The sequence below is a fragment of the Heptranchias perlo genome, chromosome 25 (assembly GCF_035084215.1).
Source record: "Heptranchias perlo isolate sHepPer1 chromosome 25, sHepPer1.hap1, whole genome shotgun sequence".
NCBI lineage: Eukaryota > Metazoa > Chordata > Chondrichthyes > Hexanchiformes > Hexanchidae > Heptranchias > Heptranchias perlo.
The window spans coordinates 21,956,303-21,976,675 of NC_090349.1; the positions used below are offsets into that span (position 1 = coordinate 21,956,303).

Here is a 20,373-nt window from a genome sequence, read left to right on the forward strand (position 1 = left end):
TGCTACCTTTTATTTACAGAACAAGGTTCAAATCCAGCCCACATTTATGGCATGAAAATCTCCTGTAAGGATCATAAGTGAGTGAGTTCAGCCATTTGAACCCAGCTCATAGTGGGTGTGGACCAATTGCCTACAATTTGGTGCAAATTGGTAATCTCACTGAGATGAACTAGAAGAATAACTGAAGCTGAAAATGGAAAAATTCACAGTGGTAATCTCTCAGGCTGATGTTAAGGCACATTATGGCACAGGGGAAGCAGTATTTCTAGCAAAACCATAAACCTGTTCTTTAAGAAACCAGAAACAATTTTGTTAGAAGTAGGGACCAGAGGAAATCTCTATGAGCACAATGTCACTAAACATAGTAACCAAAACAATTCTTCCCCGATTGTTGACATAGATTGGAAGATTACTCTGATTCTGGCTCTGCTACCCCTGAACTGGGAGTGCTTAATTCAAATGCCAAGTGACTAAAGTATAATAACTATTCCATTTCCCAGCACAGATATCCCTTACCTTGCTGAGCACAAAAATTCACCAAACAGGGAATGCAAAAAAAATAATAACAGAGAGCATGTACTAAATAGAATAATCAACTGTCTGCAAGATAAAGCCGAGTTTTCATTGGTATTTTCTTCTCCCAGTAAAAAAGGACAGCAGTGTCAGTGTGAATTAGAAAGTCAAATGCTAAGGCAAGGAGCATTTTTGCTTTTCACATCTGTTTCTGCTTCCTGTTAATTGCATTATGCACTAGGGATCCAGTTTCAGGTACATTCAGAATCCTTCCCAATGGTGATCTGAAATTTTAATATTATGCTCCAGCTGTCAACAGAGAAAATAATCCATTAGACCACCAGAGACTCTTGACACATACCCATCATTAGACTACCAAGGACTCAGACATATAACCACACTACATCCTTCATGCACAAAGTCAAGCACCAGCTTTTTTGAAGGTGGAACATGTATAAAGGGTCATTTTGTCCTCAATGTATTCATGCCACCATCTTTCAAAAAGAGAAATAAGTCAAAGTGTACCTGAAGCAAAATTCATTCAAAATTGGCAAAATTCAGATTGTCCAAAGAGGAGAGCCAATTTAGACTATTTTGGATTATCACTTTTGATTTAATGATCATTCTCAATACATGCAGGGATGTTAAAGTTGCTCCCTCCTAAACATTTAACTATTGACAGATGGACTTACCAAGAATTGATTAAAACAGTCATAATTGAGCTGGTAGATTTGATTACCTGTAGGTCAATAGCGAAGGCACGTGCTCTCTTGCTGTTATTTTAATGAGTTACTAATAATTGCATCCAGTAATTGCTTGTGTTGTCACTCACTTCTGTAAATTACTTATTAGTCAGTTACTGTGGCTTTATATTAATATTCACTAGCTATATGATTACTTTCTGCAATTTAACAATTCTGCAATTCACTGCATTAGAGCAGTACAGCAATTCGGGAAAGGATAGGCAGAGTGTGACAGGAAGGGTCAGAGAGTTTAACGGTGCATCAGCGAATAAGGTCAAATCACGGAAAAATGGTAAAAAGTTAAAATTAAAAGTGCTTTATCTCAATGCACGAAGCACTCATAACAAGATAGATGAATTAATAGCACAAATAGAGATAAATGGGTTCAATCTAATAGCCATCACTGAGACATGGTTGCAAGGTGACCAAGGTTAGAAACTAAATATTCCAGGGTACTTGACGTTTCAAAAAGACAGACAAAATGGAAAACGAAGGGGTGTAGCCCTGATAATAAAGGATGATATAAGAACAATAGTGAGGAAGGATCTTGGCTCAGAAGGTCAGGAAATAGAATCAGTATGGGTGGAGATCAGAAATAAAAAGGCGCAGAAAACACTGGGTGGGGGTAGTCTATGGGCCTCCTAACAGTAGCTATACTGTTGGACAGAGTATTAATCAAGAAATAATAGCAGCTTGTAACAAAGGTAAAGCAATAATCGTGGGGGAATTCAATATTCATATGGACTGGACAAATCAAATTGGCAAAGGTAGTTTGGAGGATGAGTTCATGGCATGCATTCGAGACAGTTTCCTAGAACAATACCTTGTGCAACCAACCAGGGAACAGGCTATTTTAGATCTTGTCTTGTGTAATGAGACAGGGTTAATTAGTAATCTCAAAATAAGGGATCCTCTGGGGAAGAGTGATCATAATATGATAGAATGTCACATTGAGTTCGAGAGTGACGTACTTAAGTCAGAAACTAGAGTCTTAATCTTAAATAAAGCCAATTACATAGGCATGAGGGGCGAGTTGGCTAAGGTAGATTGGGAAATTAGATTAAAAGATATGACGGTAGATAAGCAATAGCAAACAATTAAAGAAATATTTCATAATTCTCAACAAACATACATTCCATTGAGAAATAAAAACTCCAGGGAAAAAGTGATCCATCCATGGCTAACTAAAGAAGTTAAGGATAGTGTAAGATTAAAAGAAGAGGTTTATAATGTTGCCAAGAATAGTAAGCATGAGGATTGGGAAAGTTTTAGAACCAGCAAAGGATGACCAAAAAATTGATAAAGAGGGAGAAAATAGAATATGAGAGTAAACTAGCAGGAAATATGAAAACAGATTGTAAGACCTTCTACAAGTATGTAAAAAGGAAGCGTGTAGTGAAAGTAAACATGGGTTCCTTAGAGGCTGAGGCAGGAGAAATTATAATGGGGAATAAGGAAATGGCAGAGACGTTAAACAAATATTTTGTATCTATCTTCACTGTAGAAGACACAAAAAGCATACCAGAAATAGTGGAGAACCAAGGGTCTAATGAGTGTGAGGAACTTAAAGTAATTAATATTAGTAAAGAAAAAGTACTGGAGAAATTAATGGGACTAAAAGCCAACAAATCCCCTGGACCTGATGGCCTAGGGTTCTAAAAGAGGTGGCTGCAGAGATAGTGGATGCATTGGTTGTAATCTTCCAAAATTCCCTAGATTCTAGAACATTCCCAGTGGATTGGAACGTAGTAAATGTAACACTGCTATTCAAGAAGGGAGGGAGAGAGAAAACAGGGAACTACAAGCCAGCGAGCCTGAGATCAGTCGTCGGGAAAATGCTGGAATCCATTATTAAGTACATGGTAACAGGACATTTAGAAAATCATATAATGTGGGGAAATGTGAGGTTATTCACTTTGGTAGGAAGAATAAAAAAACAGAATATTTTTTAAATGTGAGAAACTATTAAATGTTAGTGTTCAGAGAGATTTGGGTGTCCTTGTACAAGAGACACAAAAAGTTAGTATGCAGGTACAGCAAGCTATTAGGAAGGCAATTGGTATGTTGGCCATTATTGCAAGGGGGTTGGAGTACAAGATTAAGGAAGTCTTGCTGCAATTGTACTGGGCTTTGGTGAGACCACACCTGGAGTACTGTGTACAGTTTTGATCTCTGAACGGATAATCTTGCCTTAGAGGCGGTGCAGTGAAGGTTCAGTAGATTAATTGGGATGAGAGGGTTGTCCTATGAGGAGAGATTGAGTATAATGGGCCTATATTCTCTGGAGTTTAGAAGAATGAGAGTTGATCTCATTGAAACGTATAAAATTCTTAGAGGGCTTAACAGGGTATATGCAGAGAGGCTGTTTCCCTTGGCTGGAGAGCCTAGAACTAGTGGGCGATTTAGGACTGAGATGAGAAGGAATTTCCTCATTCAGTGGGTGGTGAATCTTTACAATTTTCTACCCCAGAGGGCTGTCAGTCATTGAGTACATTCAAGACTGAGAGCGATAGATTTTTGGACCCTAAGTGAATCAAAGGATATGGGGATCGGGCGGGAAAGTGGAGTTGAGGTCGAAGATCTGCCATTGAATGGCAGAGCAGGCTCGAGGGGCCGTATGGCCTACTCCTTTTTCTTATGTTGTTATGTTCTTATTAAATCTACAATAAAATGAATAACAATCTTATATAATGGTCAATCTGTGGCAAAGACTATCTATGCAGGAAGTCAATGTCTGTAATAACCATTTAATAACAGGCCCTACAACACATTAACAATTCAAATCTGGACTCCTGTTCACAGTCAGTCCCAAAGATGGTTGCTATATGCAAGTTTCACTATAGTGTCAGACTTCTTAAATGCAGATGGTTCAGTGGTTTTTATGACTTAACATCATGCAGTAAATAGCAGCCTAAATGTTAAGGTATTAGGGGGAGGGGAGTATTAACATTTGTTCTCAAATTCTGATATAAATTTAACAGGGTGATAAATCTTTTTTGCTGATGGACTAAAAATATCAATTTAACCTAATATTTGAGCAGGGCTGGTAGCTCGTGACCTAGTCCCTTTGATGTGGTGAGGGTGGGGTAAGGGGGGAAGCCAGACAAAAGTTCCCCCACTGCCTGGAATTTAGGGCACAACTTAAATAGGGCGGGAACCTGACAGGACCAGGTTCATCCCAAATCCGTGCCACCTCCCCTCCCCCCAGAGGTAGAAATCTGCTTTTCCACCCTCCCCAACCCAGCAATTTTGGTCCTTATAATTTATAATTTATTCACTGGCTGTATATTAATTTTGTAATGCTGCATCTCCTTGTTAGTAAAAATATCAATATTGCATCAAAGGGAGTTGAGTAGAAGTAAAACTCATATTTATTTGGTGTCTGTTACATCTCTCTAGGCATCCCAAAACACTTCATATTTAATGAACTACCTTTTGAAGTGCAGTCATTGTTGTTATGTGGGTAAATACAGCAGCCAATTTGTATACAGCAAGTTTCCACAAATAGCAAATGAGATGAATAACCATTTAAAGTGTGTTGACTGAGGAAAGATTGTTGGCCAGGACAACTGTTGGATCTTTTACATCTATCTGAACTATCTCTATTTAGCATGTCAACTATCAGATAGCACTTCTAACAATGCAACACTCCTTCAGTACTGCACTGGAGTGTTAGGTTATATGGAGTGGGACTCCAACTCAGAGGCAAAAGTGTTACCAACTGAGCCAAGCTGGCACTATTGAGATTGATAGAAATTTTACAGAATCAAATTCACAGGGACATAATCTGCACGTAATATATTATTTACTGCATACAATTTACAGAAATGTATTTTTCAGGAGTTGCAGGGGAGTTAAAGTCCCTTGCTAAACTATATAAGAGTGAAGGTTAAGTATGTTATTAACAATGAGGCAATAATAATGCAGCAATTACTGGGTAAAATCTCAATATATCAATAAATATCATTTATTTCTATTATTGCTGCATATTCAGAGTCAAGATGAAAATATTTTTAATGAATATTGCATTCAAGAATTAGAAAGCTTGTAGGAATTGATAGTCTGGCCTGTGTTACTGTATTTAATCTTCTTTCTTGCTTTCTCCCATTTCAAAGGCTTTTTTTTAACCAGGAGGGTAGACTGAACCACAGACATGGACATGACCATTTTTACTGCTGCTTTATAACTAACGGCTATTTGAACATTGCCATTTTGTTTTCCTGCATTTCTTTGCCTGGCCTGAGAAGGAATTCTTCACTTCAAAATAACGGCCTAGAAAGTTGATCATGCTGCGCTTATTTCACAGGCATAAAATGGGCGCCTAAGGGTCCAATATGGTGGGCGGCACACACCTGTCTGTCCCACAGCGGAAGTGTAGCACCCACCATATTGGATCGGGCTGCTCCATAAGCGTCATGAGCGCACCCCGGAAGTATTAAAAAGCCTCATTGCAATATCAAAATAAGGGTCCTATGCTTGTTTTAGGATCTTTTTGAGAAAATTGACTGCCCCAAAGTGCCCGACTCATCATGTGATTAGCTTGCCCAGCAAATCGTGGTGCTAACAGTCAGCAAGAACCCTGCAGGAACGCTATCTAAAGGGCTTATCCACTCCATTGTTAGTTGCTGGTTTGTCCTCTTAGTCTACAAGTTAACATCTGGGTCTTTATTTTTTAGCTATTTTCTCCATTTCACCAGTGATTCTGACTTCTGGGAACAACTTTGTGCTGATGCTGAATTGTTTTTATCTGCTTTGCAAACAGTTTATTCCAGTCATGGGTGGCCGGGTAGGTCTGCCTTTGGGCCTGGAGGAGGAGGAAGTGCAGCGATGAAGAGAGGAGAGAGCCGCAGCAGCTGAGAGAAGAGGGAGGAGGAGAGCACTGTTCAGGAGGCCATACCTACTATGGGTCTTCAGGGAGCACTTCTCATACCTGAACTTCACCGAGGAGCAATGTGTGAAGCACTTCGCTTCACCAAGGAGGATGTCACTGAGCTATGTCACCTGCTGCAGCCACAACTGGAGCCCCAAACCAGAACATGGACAGCACTGCCTGTAGCTCTCAAGGTCACCGTGGCCCTTAACTTTTATGCCACAGGGTCATTCCAAGCTGCAGCAGGTGACATCAGCAACATCTCCCAGTTTGCTGTGCACCACTGTATCAGGGAGGTGACAAACTCAATTCATATTTGAGTAAATTTGAGGGCACCTCCCCTTTAAGAGGTGCAGGCTACCTTTAAGTGGCGTCAGAGACGCCTGATTTCCCGCCCCAACCCCCCTCCCCAAACAGCCACGAAGCCAATAAGCAGCACGCGTGACACGTTGGCTCTGCACATGTGACACATGATAATGAGGTCCCAGCACAAATCATGCGTGATCCCTTTGCCCACGTGAACAGGAGCGTGCAGTGCACCCCCCCACACCCTGCATGCCCCTTTCTGGGCGTGAACGAATCTCTAGGCCAACATATCATTTAGTAATCTTGTTCAACAGAGGCAGGTGGACACAAGTGACAGACAACCTTTGGACTCAAAGTCATGTCAATCTTACTGGGAGCAAGCACTATATTCATTGCAGTCCCAGCCCACTACCTGATGCTAACATTAATATTGTAACATGGTTCAAGTTATGCTCCTGTTAGTTGCTGTTCTGACTAATTTAGAAAATTCGTAACTAACAGGATATATTTTGTTTTCAGGTGATGGACAGGTGGACTTTGAAGAGTTTGTGACATTGCTAGGTCCCAAACTGTCATCAGCTGCAATTCCAGAAAAATTCCATGGGACTGACTTTGATAATGTTTTTTGGAAGGTAAGACATCAGGGGGGAAAAAAATCAACCAAAACCCAAGCAACATTCTGCAACTGAGAAAATATCCCAGGGTTTAATTTGCTCTTATAGCTACGATTGTGCATTGAACTGGCATTTTATTCTCACCGCCCCTGAAATTACGCTGTGGGATACTAATGTAGGAACATTGATGCATTTGTCTGAAATTCATTCCTCTGCGATTTTAGCACAGGCACGTGTGCCAATAAAACAAAGTATTTACAAATTTCTGCATTCTGTTTTCAGAAAGCACCAAGTTGAGGCCTCAAGTGAAAGAATTGTTAATGAGTGCCTATCGCAGCTATGCTGTTTTGGGCACTGGCTCAGATGTTGCAGAGGATCCATGCTTTCCTCAACCTTTTCTTGAGGATTGCCTTGTGGCAGCTTCTCTTCATCTAGCATATGTATACCGCTTTCAATGGCAATGTTATGCACCATGCACGATTCTGCAGTTATTTTGCCAACTTGCTCTGGATCATACTGCAAGGCTCCTCCAGAGTGGTCTAGACATCGCAAACATTGTTTTAGGAAGCTAAAGGTCTGCTCTATTATATTTCTGCCTCATAAATGTGCATCATTACAGGATTCTTCTTGTGGCATTTGGGCAGTTCCACTGACGTGTCATCAGCCATGTTTGGCGCAGGTGACCCATCCTTCAAGATGTGTGGGTCATGAGAACTCCTCAGAAAATGAGCCTTCCGTCTGAACATTCAGAGAGCAGTAACCCTTTCTGTTGATAGAAAAGATGGTATTGCTTGCAGATGTATGAATAGTGAAATCAGTGCAATCAATGCCACCTTGTACCGAGGGAATGTCACGTGTCTAGTAAAATTTGGGCTGCAGCAGCGCTGAATGATATACTGGATTCTCTGAGTGATGTTTCCTGTTGGTGCACAGAAGCATAAGTGGTGTAGAAGCATGCAGTAGCTCCATGCTGAGACAGCTCTGAGATCACATACCTGTTGAGGTGCAGCTACCTTACATGCTGTTCCTCACTGGGCGTTGCTTTACTCACACTACATTGGATAGTAGCAAATTCTGCATAATCTCCTATCATCTCCAAAGTCCCGGATTGTAGTCTTGTATTGTTTCTGTTCCCCTTCCTCCTCCATAATATTCATCTCAGAGAGATTTGCCGTTTTACCTATGCTGTAGTTTCCTGGAAAACTCCTTTAGGCAATACGTCCTGTTCTGCTCAACACTCAAACTCAGCCAACTGCCTCGGGTGCTCTAACTCCAGCTTTAAATAGGGGAAATTAATGCACTGTGGGAATGAAGTAAATCATGAGTAACTTTGCACATTAAGCAATCCAAAAAAAGCATTAACGCTGGGACCATGTACATTAGAACTATGTACTCCCAGTAATAATCTCAGAAGCTTGGGCAAAAGATAGCACCCCTTCCATTAAAGTCAATGCACAAAATTACTACACCTTAACACACAGTTAGTACTTGCGCCAACACACAGAGAAAATGAAACGCCTCGATAAGTATCAAACAGAATCCTGAACCTGAAATTGGTCCATTTCAGGTTAAAGTTGCCGAATACTCAGATTAGGCCCGGATCAGACACTGAAGGTTCATGTCGTGCTCTCCTTTTAAATAATGTTTGCTCTCCGCACAGAGGCACAAAAAAATGCCCCTGTGAGTTTATGCTGTAATGTTGCTTACCGCACCATCTGGTAGGTTTCAGGCGAGCAGCTGCATAATAACAAACATTAAGTGACTCTTTTTCTAAAATGCAAAGAAAAGGTAAGAAATTATTTGCCGGGTGTCTGTCCAGTACGGGCATAATTTTAACATGGCGGCGGGAACTCAATGGGGGTGCTGAATAGTCATGGAAACATTTTGCGAGCGTTGGCTCAAGCGATCGCGACTCAATTGAAGGCTCTTAATGTGACTTCCAAGTTTCACGTCTCCAAGCTGCACAGCAGGCGTACTGCATACCTGAATAACATGCTGGGAACTAGAGTATTTAAAGGGCCATTGCAGCAATGGATTTTGAGAGAGAAGGGAGGAATTTGAAGATATAGAGCACCAAAGGACTAAGCCAGCAACCTGGTTTAACAACCTTTCACTTGAGTTGCTGCTAGCCAGTGTAAGGAATAGGGGGTACATCCTGTACCCGGGTGATAGGAGGATACAAGGCCTGGCTAGAGGTGGCGGAGGAGCTGAGCAGCAGGAGCATCGTGGCAAGGTCGTGGGTGCAGTGCAGGAAGTGCTGTAATGACCTAACCAGGTCAGGAAAAGTGAGTACAGTTACTGATTCACCTATACCCTGTGGTGTATATTACCCTCCTCACTCTGTCTTGCCAAGCCTACTCCATCACATCACTCCTCACACCCACTTAAGTCTCATCATCAACTTACCTTCACTTTCTGTGCGCTTCCTCACCTCCCCATTTGTGAACCCACCACTACCTCTCAGCCCAATCTTGATGCAATGTGATGAATCTGTCTGATACTCACCCTCTGATGCATCTCTTTCATTGTCAGCCTCACCCAAAGCAATGCATCCATCGGGTGATCACATCACCTTCATTCACTCACATGTCTGTTCTTTCTCCCCTTGTAGGAGAAGAGAGCACAGCCACAAATAGTGCCCCTGACAAAGGCAGAGGAGGAGGCATTGGAGCTCAGCCGCACGGTTGAATGCCTGGCTGTCGGAGATGCGAGACTGGCAATCCACAAACAGCTGGTGACAAAACTTTAACATCCTTCACACACAACATGAATTGATTTATCAATGATTGACCTGTTGCACACCTCAGTACGCTCACTGCAAAATAACTTCTGTGATGATTGTTAATATTGTTTTATGCTCTCTTCCAGGGCCTTCAAGGATTGATGAGAAGGCACACACCATGGAAGAGGGCGATTCCTCAGAGGAGCTCCATTCCTCTGAGGGTGCACCATCACATCACATCCAGCCATGTACCAGCGCAAATACTGGCACTTTGGTGGGTCCTGTTAGAGTTAGTTGGGTTGCCACCTGGTGATTCACCACTCACAAGTGAGCAAGAGCAGACACCGGTGGCAGGGGCAGCTGTGGAGGGTCCGGGTCGGCGGGGCGCACTCCTCTTCAAGCTCTGCTCAGCTGGACACAGGTGCTGAACCGCGGGGACCATTGTTGAGATTGAGAATGATACAGGGACAGCTGCATCTTTATGAGGTACTGGAAAACGTGCCATGCACACTCTACACAATAGCGGAGAGGATGGAGAAGTCCACCTCCAGCATTAGTCAAATGGTGGCACAGGTAAGTGCGGGAATGTCTGCGATGGAGAGAATGGCAGCCTCCATTGAGCTTCAAGCACGGCTCACAAATGAGTCCATTCAGGTTATGACAATGGCCAGCGGACTCAGGGTGACCAATATTCTGAGGCCTTAAACAGGTAGACTGATATTTCAGATGTGCTCCAAGCTGTTGTCCAGCAGAGTGATGGGAGCGATGTGGCCCTGGAGAGGGATGATGCGAAAGCGGACATGGAAGTGGGGACGCCACTCAAAGCGCTCCCATGTCTCTCCCATTCCCCCACCCCCCCCCCACACTCAACCAGTACCCACAATGCTGCAGGTGGAACAAACTTTGGCGGGGCCCTCACAGGCTCCAAAACCTCAGGGCAGGGACCTGGGCAACCTGCCACTACCTCTGCTGAAGCCATAGCGGATGCATCACATAGAAGCGGTAGGAAGAGGACACTAAGGTTTTGTAACCACCATTGTTTAAAAAGGGAGAGAGGGATAGAACGAGTAATTATAGGCCAGTCAGTCTAACCTCGGTGGTGGGCAAATAATTGGAATCAATTCTTAGGGACAGGATAAATCGTCACTTAGAAAGGCATGGATTAATCAAGAACAGTCAACATGGATTTGTTAAGGGAAGGTCGTGTCTGACTAACTTGACTGAATTTTTTGAGGAGGTAACAAGGAGGGTGGATGAGGGTAGAGCATTTGATATAGTCTACATGGATATTAGCAAGGCTTTTGAAAAAGTCCAACATGGCAGACTGGTCAAAAAAGTAAGAGCCCATGAGATCCAAGGGAAAGTGGCAAAATTGGCTCAGTGGCCAAGGAAGCAAAGGGCAATGGTCGACGGGTGTTTTTGTAACTGGAAGGATATTTCCATTTGGGTGCTGCAGGGCTCAGTATTAGGTCCCTTGCTTTTTGTGGTCCATATTAATGACTCGGACTTAAATGTAGGGAACATGATTAAGATGATACAAAAATTGGCCATGTGGTTGATAGTAAGGAGGAAAGCTGTAGACTGCAGGAAGATATCAATGGATTGGTCAGGTGGGCAGAAAAGTGGCAAATGGAATTCAATCTGGAGAAGTGTGAGGTAATGCATTTGGGGAGGGCAAACAAGGCAAGGGAATATACAATAATTGGGAGGATACTGAGAGGCGTAGAGGAACTGAGGGACCTTGGAGTGTATGTCCACAGATCCCTGACGGTAGCAGGACAGATGGATAAGGTGTTTAAGAAGGCTATACGGGATACTTTCCTTTATTAGCCAAGGCATCGAATATAAGAACAGGGAGGTTATGCTAGAACTGTATAAAACACTAGTTAGGCCACAGCTTGAGTACTGCATACAGTTCTGGTTAGAGTACAGGAAGGATATAATTGCACTAGAAAGGGTACAGAGGAGATTTACGAGGATGTTGCCAGGCTGGAGAATTTTAGCTATGAGGAAAGATTGGATAGGCTGGGGTTGTTTTCTTTGGAACAGAGAAGGCTGAGGGGAGGTTTAATTGAGGTGTACAAAATTATGAGGGGCCTAGATACAGTGGATAGGAAGGACCTATTTCCCTTAGCAGAGAGGTCAATTACCAGGGGGCATAGATTTAAAGTAATTTGTAGAAGGATTAGAGGGGAGCTGAGGAAAATATTTTCACCCAGAGGGTGGTGGGGGTCTGGAACTTACTGCCTAAAAGGGTGGTAGAGGCAGAAACACTCATCACATTTAATAAGTACTTGGATATGGACTCCAAGAGCAGAAACCTACAGAGCGACGGACTAAGTGCTGGAAAGTGGGATTAGGCTGGGTGGCTCATTTTTGGCCGGCGCGGACACAATGGGCCAAATGGCCTCCTTCTGTGCTGTAAACTTTCTATGATTCTATGGTATGATTACCAAGGGTAAGCACAAGGGTGTCTGACGCAATGTCATGTTTTTCATTTATATTTGTTTTTTCTTACATGCACATTAAATGTTATAATTGTCACCATCACTGCCAGTGTCGGTCCATTCTTGAGTCCCTTTTGTGAAAGCGCCCTTTCATGTACTTCATCATAAACATCAAGACTTCATGCCACCCATTGGGCGCATTTACAATATGTGTATGTGTGGTTGTAGGAGTGTTTTGTGCAAACGGAGTGTGTTGGTGGTGGTGGTTGTTCCACGCGGTCTGAGTAGTTCACTATCTTCATTTTGCAGATCTCCTTATGAGAACCTATTAGAGTGACTCCCTGGCATCATGAGCAGCCATATGTGATGCTGCTCTGCCAATGGGTTGCCCATTTTCATTGCCTTCCTCCTCCTCCTCCTGCTCCTCCTCATTGTCTTCTTTAATGTTGACAGCAGATGCGTATGCTTCATGAGTGCATTGGAGCTTCTCCACCTATAACCCTCTCTGTTGAGCAGTGTTGTGCAGGACGCAATACTCAACTATTATTCTGCACACCCTCGCTGATGAGTACTGCAGGGCTCCTCCAGATCGATCCAGGCACCTGAAACACATCTTCAGCATTCCTATGGCTTGCTTAATGACAGACCTGGTGGTGATGTGACTGTCGTTGTACCGCTGCTGTGCCTCATTGGTGGGGTTTCTCACAGGTGTCATGAGCCATGTCTGCAGGGGGCATCCCTTATTTCCAAGGAGCCAGCCTTAAGTCTGTCTTGAGGAAGAGGGCCGGGATGTTGGACTCGCACAAAATGAAGGAATCATGGCAGCTGCCAGGGAATTTGGCACATACCTGTAGAAACCTCTTCCGGTGGAAGCAAACCAGCTGCGCATTGATGGAGTGATATCCCTTTCGGTTGACGAACAGTCCTGGCTTATGTGCAGGTCCTCAGATTGCTACATGTGTGCAATCAGAAGCACCCTGCACCTGTGGGAAGGCAGCCAGAGGGTTGAAACCCACTGCCCTCTGAGTCTGGCTGATGTCGTCACAGAAGAGGTTGGCGTGGTGGGATGCCCTGGCAAACAAGCCATCTGTGACCTGTTATATACACTTATGTGCAGAAGACTGAGAAACCCTAGTGATGTCACCGGTGGCACCCTGGAAGGATCCGGAAGCGAAGAAATTGAGGGCCGTGGTGACTTTAACTGCGACAGGCAATGCGTGGCCACAAAGCCCAGCTGGGAGAAACTCTGCATGAAGGACCCTGCAGATGTCTGCAACCACCTGGCAACTCACTCTGAGCCTTCATAGGCACTGCTCCTCAGAGAGGTCCAGGAAGCTTAGCCTCTGCCTGGAGACCCTCTCACGTGGGTAGTGCCTCCTGCGACCTCGGCCCCTCCATTGATCCCCTCTCTGCTCTTCTGCAGGTCCTTGTGACACACCTCTGTCTTGTAGACCTGCAACTCCCAGAACTGCACACCTTGCCTGCTGCAGATAGTGACGTGCCTCCTCCTCAGATGTACTGCTAAATAAATCCATTGCGACCCCCTCCCCCCCCATCCTGATGTTGTCAGTTTGAGGGGGTCCAAAATGTAGGTAAATATGTCTGAACACAAGAATTCTGAGTGTGAACAAAGAAATCTCAGTCTAAACGCAAAGAACTCCCAGCCAAAGGTTTGTCTGAGAGAACTGATTGCACTGCTACAAAAACTCACCTTTTCTTCACATGTGACAATCACTGGTTTAAAGGTCCAATGAGGACCAGCTGCAAAACGCCTCCGTTTCCATGGCGTGTTTCAGACGCCACAGGATACATGTTCAGGAGAAGTTAAAATGATTTGTGTAACTCAATACACAAGAGGTTAATAGCATTAAGTATATTAAAGACTTAAATTGGCCCTTTAAATATCGGGTGTCAGAAGCACACACGCATCCAAACACGTCTGGGTCAAACCCAGAAGTAGGTGCGTTGGAGCTGGGATGCAGCCCCGCTCCGAAAACAGAGTATTTTCACTACCCACCTGCCCTCAACCCACTATTTACCCCTATGTGTCTGTGGGAGTGCGGGGAAAGAAAGCTGCATCCAATTTCAAGCAGAGTATGCGTTCAATCTCTGATTATCTATTTGAGTAAATAGCTTGTTTATATCTGAGCAATTTCTTTCAGTCTTGCAAAAAAAAAAGAGGGAGGCACCCTCAAGGTTCTAATCACTGGTAGTTGAATAGAAGTGGGGAAGTGAAATTTTGTAGTGATGTTTCCATCCAAGTCCCAGTAATTCAGTGGAGCAGCTTTGTAGAGGTAAATGTATCTGTTCGGTCAGTACATGCAATTTGCAAAATTGCAGCAGCTTGAAAGAATTCAAAGAAAGAAAGATTTGCATTTATATAGTGCCTTTCACAATTTCAGCACTTTACAGTCAATGAAGTACTTTTGAAGCATAGTCACTGTTGTAATGTAGGAAACACGGCAGCCAATTTGCGCACAGCAAGGTCCCACAAACAGCAATTAGATAATGATGTTGGTTGAGGGACAAATATTGGCCAGGACACTGGGGAGAACGACCCCTGCTCTTCTTTAAAATAGTACCATGGGATCATTTACATCCACCTGAGAGGGCAGACAGGGCATCGGTTTGACATCTCATTCAAAAAATGGCACCTCCAACAGTGCACCACATCATCAGTACTGCACAGGAATATCAGCCTAGATTTTGTGCTTAGGTTCAGGTCTCTGGAGTGGGACTATGAACCCACAACCTTCTAACTCAGAGGTGAGAATGCTACCAAATAAGCCACAGCTGACACTTCCAAGATCACCCTGGTTGGTAAACCCATAAACCTTACAAGGCACTTTACCTAAAAAGGGACCAAATGAATCCTTAACCCCTTCATTTTAACTCCTCATCAAAGAACCATCTGCAGATCTACCATCCACGTCTAGGGGCAGCTCACTTGAACTGCAATACATTAACTGGTCCAAATTAAATTATCCTTCACACAACCAACCACCCTCCAGAGGACCAGTGCACCACTGAGTGAAAGATTTGACCTCATTGAATCATTGAAAATGTCCCGCCCCGCCTCCAACTCATTAGCTGAAACAGTGGTATCGATGGACAATCTGATAATTAATTGACGAAATTAATAAACTTAATGGTATACATTGGTTATGGACAGTTTTCAGGCACATAACCAAAGCCATGTGCACAGAGCACGCGCAACAACCAGGAGGCCCAAAGCTCACATGAAATTGTTCCTCGGGCCTCATTTGGATAACTTGGGCGAGCCGCCAGCGACTGTCACAACTCCAGAGGCAGCTCGCCCATTGCCAGCATTCCAATTTGGGCCACCCACCTCACCAGCAGTGACCCTGAGGTTAGTCCCAGGTGGGAGGAAGGGGAACGGGAAGGATGGCCGATCATGGGCCAACAATGGCCCACAAATGAAAGCAGTATGTAACGTTGGGTTAGGCACTACTCCCAATCCTAATGCCAGTGTAGGTTGTGGTGAGAGAGGGATCTTTGGCTCAGTAATGTCATGAATGAAGCAGACTGTGGAAAGCAGCTCCCAGTTAGCCACAAGACACCAGCTACAGCATGCCTTTAATGGATAAATTTGCTGCCTCTAACCAGCAGTTTGAAAGCATAAAATATGGGAACAAGAAAGGAAATAGAGGTACAAATATATCTCTTTGTAATACTAATGGTTATGTGGCTCTTCAGATGAATTAAATTCTCCTGTGAGCTAGTGTGTCATTCAGTTTCAATGGGACATGGTAATTTCAGTCAAGCACCAATTAAAATCAAGCCTCAGGTCTGCACTGATCTGAAAAAAAATAATTTCCTTTTCTTTTCAATAGTAAACCACACACCTGCGGGAGAATAGACGTTCTTTGAGAGCAAATGGTTTGTCGTGGGCTGCCTAACTCACAGTTTCCTTGCTTCATATAGATCAGGGATGTATTAGAGATGATCTTCGGTGAAACAGAGTTTCGCTGAGTTTCAGGGGTTTATAGGAATCCAAGCAACACAACTTCACTTTGTGTCAAAGGCACATCAATTTTTAGCTCCCAAGGAAACCAAGTATATACAATGTTCAGGAAGCATGGGAAGCAGACTGGGGGTTACAATTCCCCTCTTCTCAATGGGGCACAAATGGAGGAATATAGATGAGGCAACTCAATTTTAACCTAACTCACCGGGCGGGAAAACCAGGTGATCAGGTGGAACACCGGTTTTACACCCCGCCCAATATTGACTTCAATGGAAAGTAAAATCGGGCAGGGTGTAAAACCAGTGTTACACCCGATCCTGTCAGTTTCCCGACAGGCAGGTTAGGTTAAAATTGCCCCTAAAGTGCCTAGCTCCTCAGTATGGTTAAAATTCTCCACGGTTCCCAGCTGTTCTGCTGCTCAGTATGTTTACCCAGTGAATAGCTGAACCACAGGCTGATGTGTGCTTAGTGAACTTTAGCAGGATACTGGTGGGGGCGTTAACAGTTAGAGAATGGAAAATCAACCAAGAAACCAAGTCTTTATTAATTTCCACCAATCCATGTTGGGTAATGCATGTATGTGGGTGTCAAGTAAGGGGAGGACCAGGCATCATGCCCCTGTGGTTAATTAGCCTATTCATACTCAATGACATGCGTGATGGCCACTGTATCGATATTGATTGTATCTTTGCATTCCTAATCCAGAACAGGAAGCTCTTTGGCAGTTGCTCTGAACTGAAAGTGCTTGTATGATTGATTGCTGCATGTGATTAGTTGAATATGGCTGAACATTAAACAGTAAATTTTTAAGCTCCGAAGTCTTTTCTTGTTTGTTATCAAATGACCTTAATAAAAAAATATTGAGTGGTGTCAGAATTGGAGGTAACTCACCTGAATCTGCCAGAATGTTTTACAAGGTGATACAGAAGAAACAAAAACAAATACTTAAAGTCAGAGAAGCCAGCTTCCTTTGCAGCTAAGTAGTCTACGTACTTTAAACTGATCAAATATTGATCCTGTATTGTTTTTAGTTGAATGTAATCTGTTCTGTGTGACTGTTTCAGCTGAAGTAATTTCAATCTAAAATTTCAAAATGATAAACACCAACTATGCAGCACTGTACAATTTTTCAAATCTGTTCTACAAATCTGTTTTCTCAGCTAAATTAGAGATGGCACTGAATGCAGTAAGCAGTTGGAAAAGCTTTGGGAGGATAAAGGTTCACTAGGAGATTGTGTCACATCCCAGCAACTAATCAAAAAATATCAGAACTACTACATTAATTACCAGAAGCAAAATACTGCGGGTGCTGGAAATCTGAAATAAAAACAGAAATTGCTGGAAATACTCAGCAAGTCATGTAGCATCTGTGGAGAAAGAAACAGAGTTATTGTTTCAGGTCGATGACCTTTCGTCAGAACTGGAAAAAGTTAAAGGTTTAACAGTTTTTAAGCAAGTACAGAGCCAGGGGAAAGGAGGGGAGGAGGGGGAGCGAGGAAAGAACAAAAGGGAAGGTCTGTGATAAGGTGGAGGGCAGGAGTGATTAAATGACAAAAGGAATGATGGTGCAAGGCAAGGAGGGTGGTAATGGGACAAGTAAAGGAACAAAAGATGGGTCTCGAGGAGCTGTAAATGGCAACAGCAGAACCATTACCAGCACCTGCTGTCCGAAAAAATGGGAGCAGTGGTTATGAGCTGAAGTTATTGAAATCAATGTTGAGTCCAGAAGGTTGTAAAGTGCCTAATCGATAGATGAGGTGCTGTTCCTCAAGCTTCCGTTGAACTTCATTGAAACAGTGTAGCAGGATAGCCAGGACAGAGAGGTCAGAGTGGGAGAGGGGCAGAGAATTAAAATGGCAAGCGACCGGCAGGTCAGGGTCACACTTGTGGACTGAGCGGAGGTGTTCAGCAAAGTGATCACCCAATCTGCGTTTGGTCTCCCCAACGTAGAGGAGACCACATTGTGAGCAGCGAGTACAGTGTAATAAATTGAAAGAAGTGCAAGTAAATCAATGTTTCAGCTGGATGGAGTGTTTGGGGCCCTGGACGGTGGGAAGGGAGGAGGTGAAAGGGCAGGTGTTGCCTCTCCTGCGCTTGTATGGGAAGGTACTGGGGGAAGGGGAGTGGGTGTTGGGGATGATGGAAGAGTGGGCCAGGATATCACAGAGGGAATGGTCCCTTCAGAACGCTGAGAGGGAATTTGGTGGTAGCATCACGCTGGAGGTGGCTATCGTGGTTCTGGGAGGGAGGGAGGGGAAGGGGTGAGGCCAGAAGTGTGGAAAATGGGATGGACATGGTCGAGGGCCCTGTTAACTACAGTGGAGGGGAATCCTCGGTTGAGGAAAAAGGAAGCTAAATCGGAAGCACTGATGTGGAAGGTGTCAGAACAGTTGTGACGGAGACAGAGAAACTGGGAGAATGGAATAGAGTCCTTACAGGAAGTGGGGTGGGAGGAAGTGTAATCAAGGTAGCTGTGGGAGTCAATGGACTTATAGTAGATATTGGTTGACAGCCTATCCCCAGAAATGGAGATAGAGAAGTCGAGGAAGGGAAGGGAAGAGTCAGAGATGGACCATGTGAAAGTGAGGGAAGGGTGGAAATTGGAAAAAGAGGTAAGGGAAGGGACCTGAGTAGGACTAGAACAAGGAATGATCCACGTATCCTTCAAAAAGGCAGGCATAGCTGGGACCCTTATGGGTTCCCATAGCGACACCTTTTATTTGGAAGAAGTGAGTGGAGTAAGAACAAGTTCAGCCAGGCGGAGGAGGGTGGTGGTGGATGGGGATTGGTTGGGCCTCCGTTCAAGGAAGAAGCAGAGCGCCCGCAGGCTGTCGTGGTGGGGGATGGAGGTATAGAGTGACTGGACATCCATGGTGAAAAAGAGATGGTTAGGGCCGGGAAACTGGAAACTGTTGAAGTGGCGGAGGGCATCTGAAGTGTCGTGGATGTAGGTCAGAAGTGACTGGACAAGGGGAGAAAAAATAGCATTGTGATAGGAAGAAATAAATTCCGTGGGGCAAGAACAGGCGGAAATGATGGATCTACCTGGGCAGTCCTGTTTGTGGATCTTGGGAAGGAGGTAGAAGCGGGCAATGCGGGGTTGGGGGACTATGAAGTTGGAGGCCGTGGGAGGAAGATCTCCAGAGGAGATGAGATCAGTGACAGTCTGGGAAACGATGGCTTGATTTTCGGCGGTGGGGTCATGGTCCGGGGAAGGTAGGAGGAGGTGTCGGAGAGTTGGCATTCAGCCTCCTCAAGGTAGAGGTCCGCTCGCCAAAGAACAGCAAAGCATAAACAACAAGCAAGTCAGGTTTCAGCTAGATTGCGCTGCTATAGTCAATGTGCCACTTGAGAATGAATACTGTTAGTGATCCATGAGGTAGACAGCTTCAGGATTCTTAACCATTTAGTACTGATGTTTAACAAAACAACAATGAAGCCGCTGGGAAAAAGAGTCTGTGTTAAAAACCCCAAGAACAAGGGCGGGTGTTGCATAATTACCAGTATGGGCAAAGAGGCACTAGAAGTACTTAATGGTCTTCTATTTGCGTTAGATGAAGATAGGACTTGTATGGAGGTTGTTCTTAACAGGGTGATTGGAGAAACTAATAAAACTTGTGAACGCTGTATTTCCAATAATCTGTGGACCAGGGGCCTGGTGAAACTATGATACGTAGCAAACCTCCACATCTTATCTAGAAAATGTGACCACAGGGCTCTAAAGGAAAGTGTAATCAGAGACAAAGTAATTATTGGCTTACGGAACAATGGTAGTAGAAAGAGTCTACTCTTTTTACATGAGCCTGAACTGACATTGAAAGCTTGTATAGATTTATGTAATCACCAGCAAAGCAACTGAAATAGATAGGCACCCAGGGATAATTGAAATACTTAGCAAGGACAAAGCATAAACAACAAGCAAGTCAGGTTTCAGCTAGATTGCGCTGCTATAGTCAATGTGCCACTTGAGAATGAATACTGTTGGTGATCCATGAGGTAAACAGCTTCAGGATTCTTAACAATTTACTACTGATGTTAAACAAAACAACAATGAAGCCATTGGGAAAAGAGTCTGTGTTAAAAAGCCCAAGAACAAGAAATCCAGCATTTGGTTTCAAATAGTACCAAATCGAAACAGACCTGTTTTGGATGCTAGAGTTATTCAACTTT

The 20,373-nt window shown here is 43.8% G+C and overlaps 1 protein-coding gene across 1 annotated transcript in view; it reads left to right on the forward strand.

Annotated features, from left to right (window-relative positions):
• Positions 1–20,373, forward strand: part of LOC137342374 (calcium-binding protein 7) — a 57,374-nt gene that overhangs the window by 26,194 nt on the left and 10,807 nt on the right. The window contains exon 3 of the mRNA XM_068006303.1: positions 6,952–7,064. Coding sequence (XP_067862404.1) covers positions 6,952–7,064 — 113 coding nt within the window. The remainder of the gene's footprint in view (positions 1–6,951; positions 7,065–20,373) is intronic.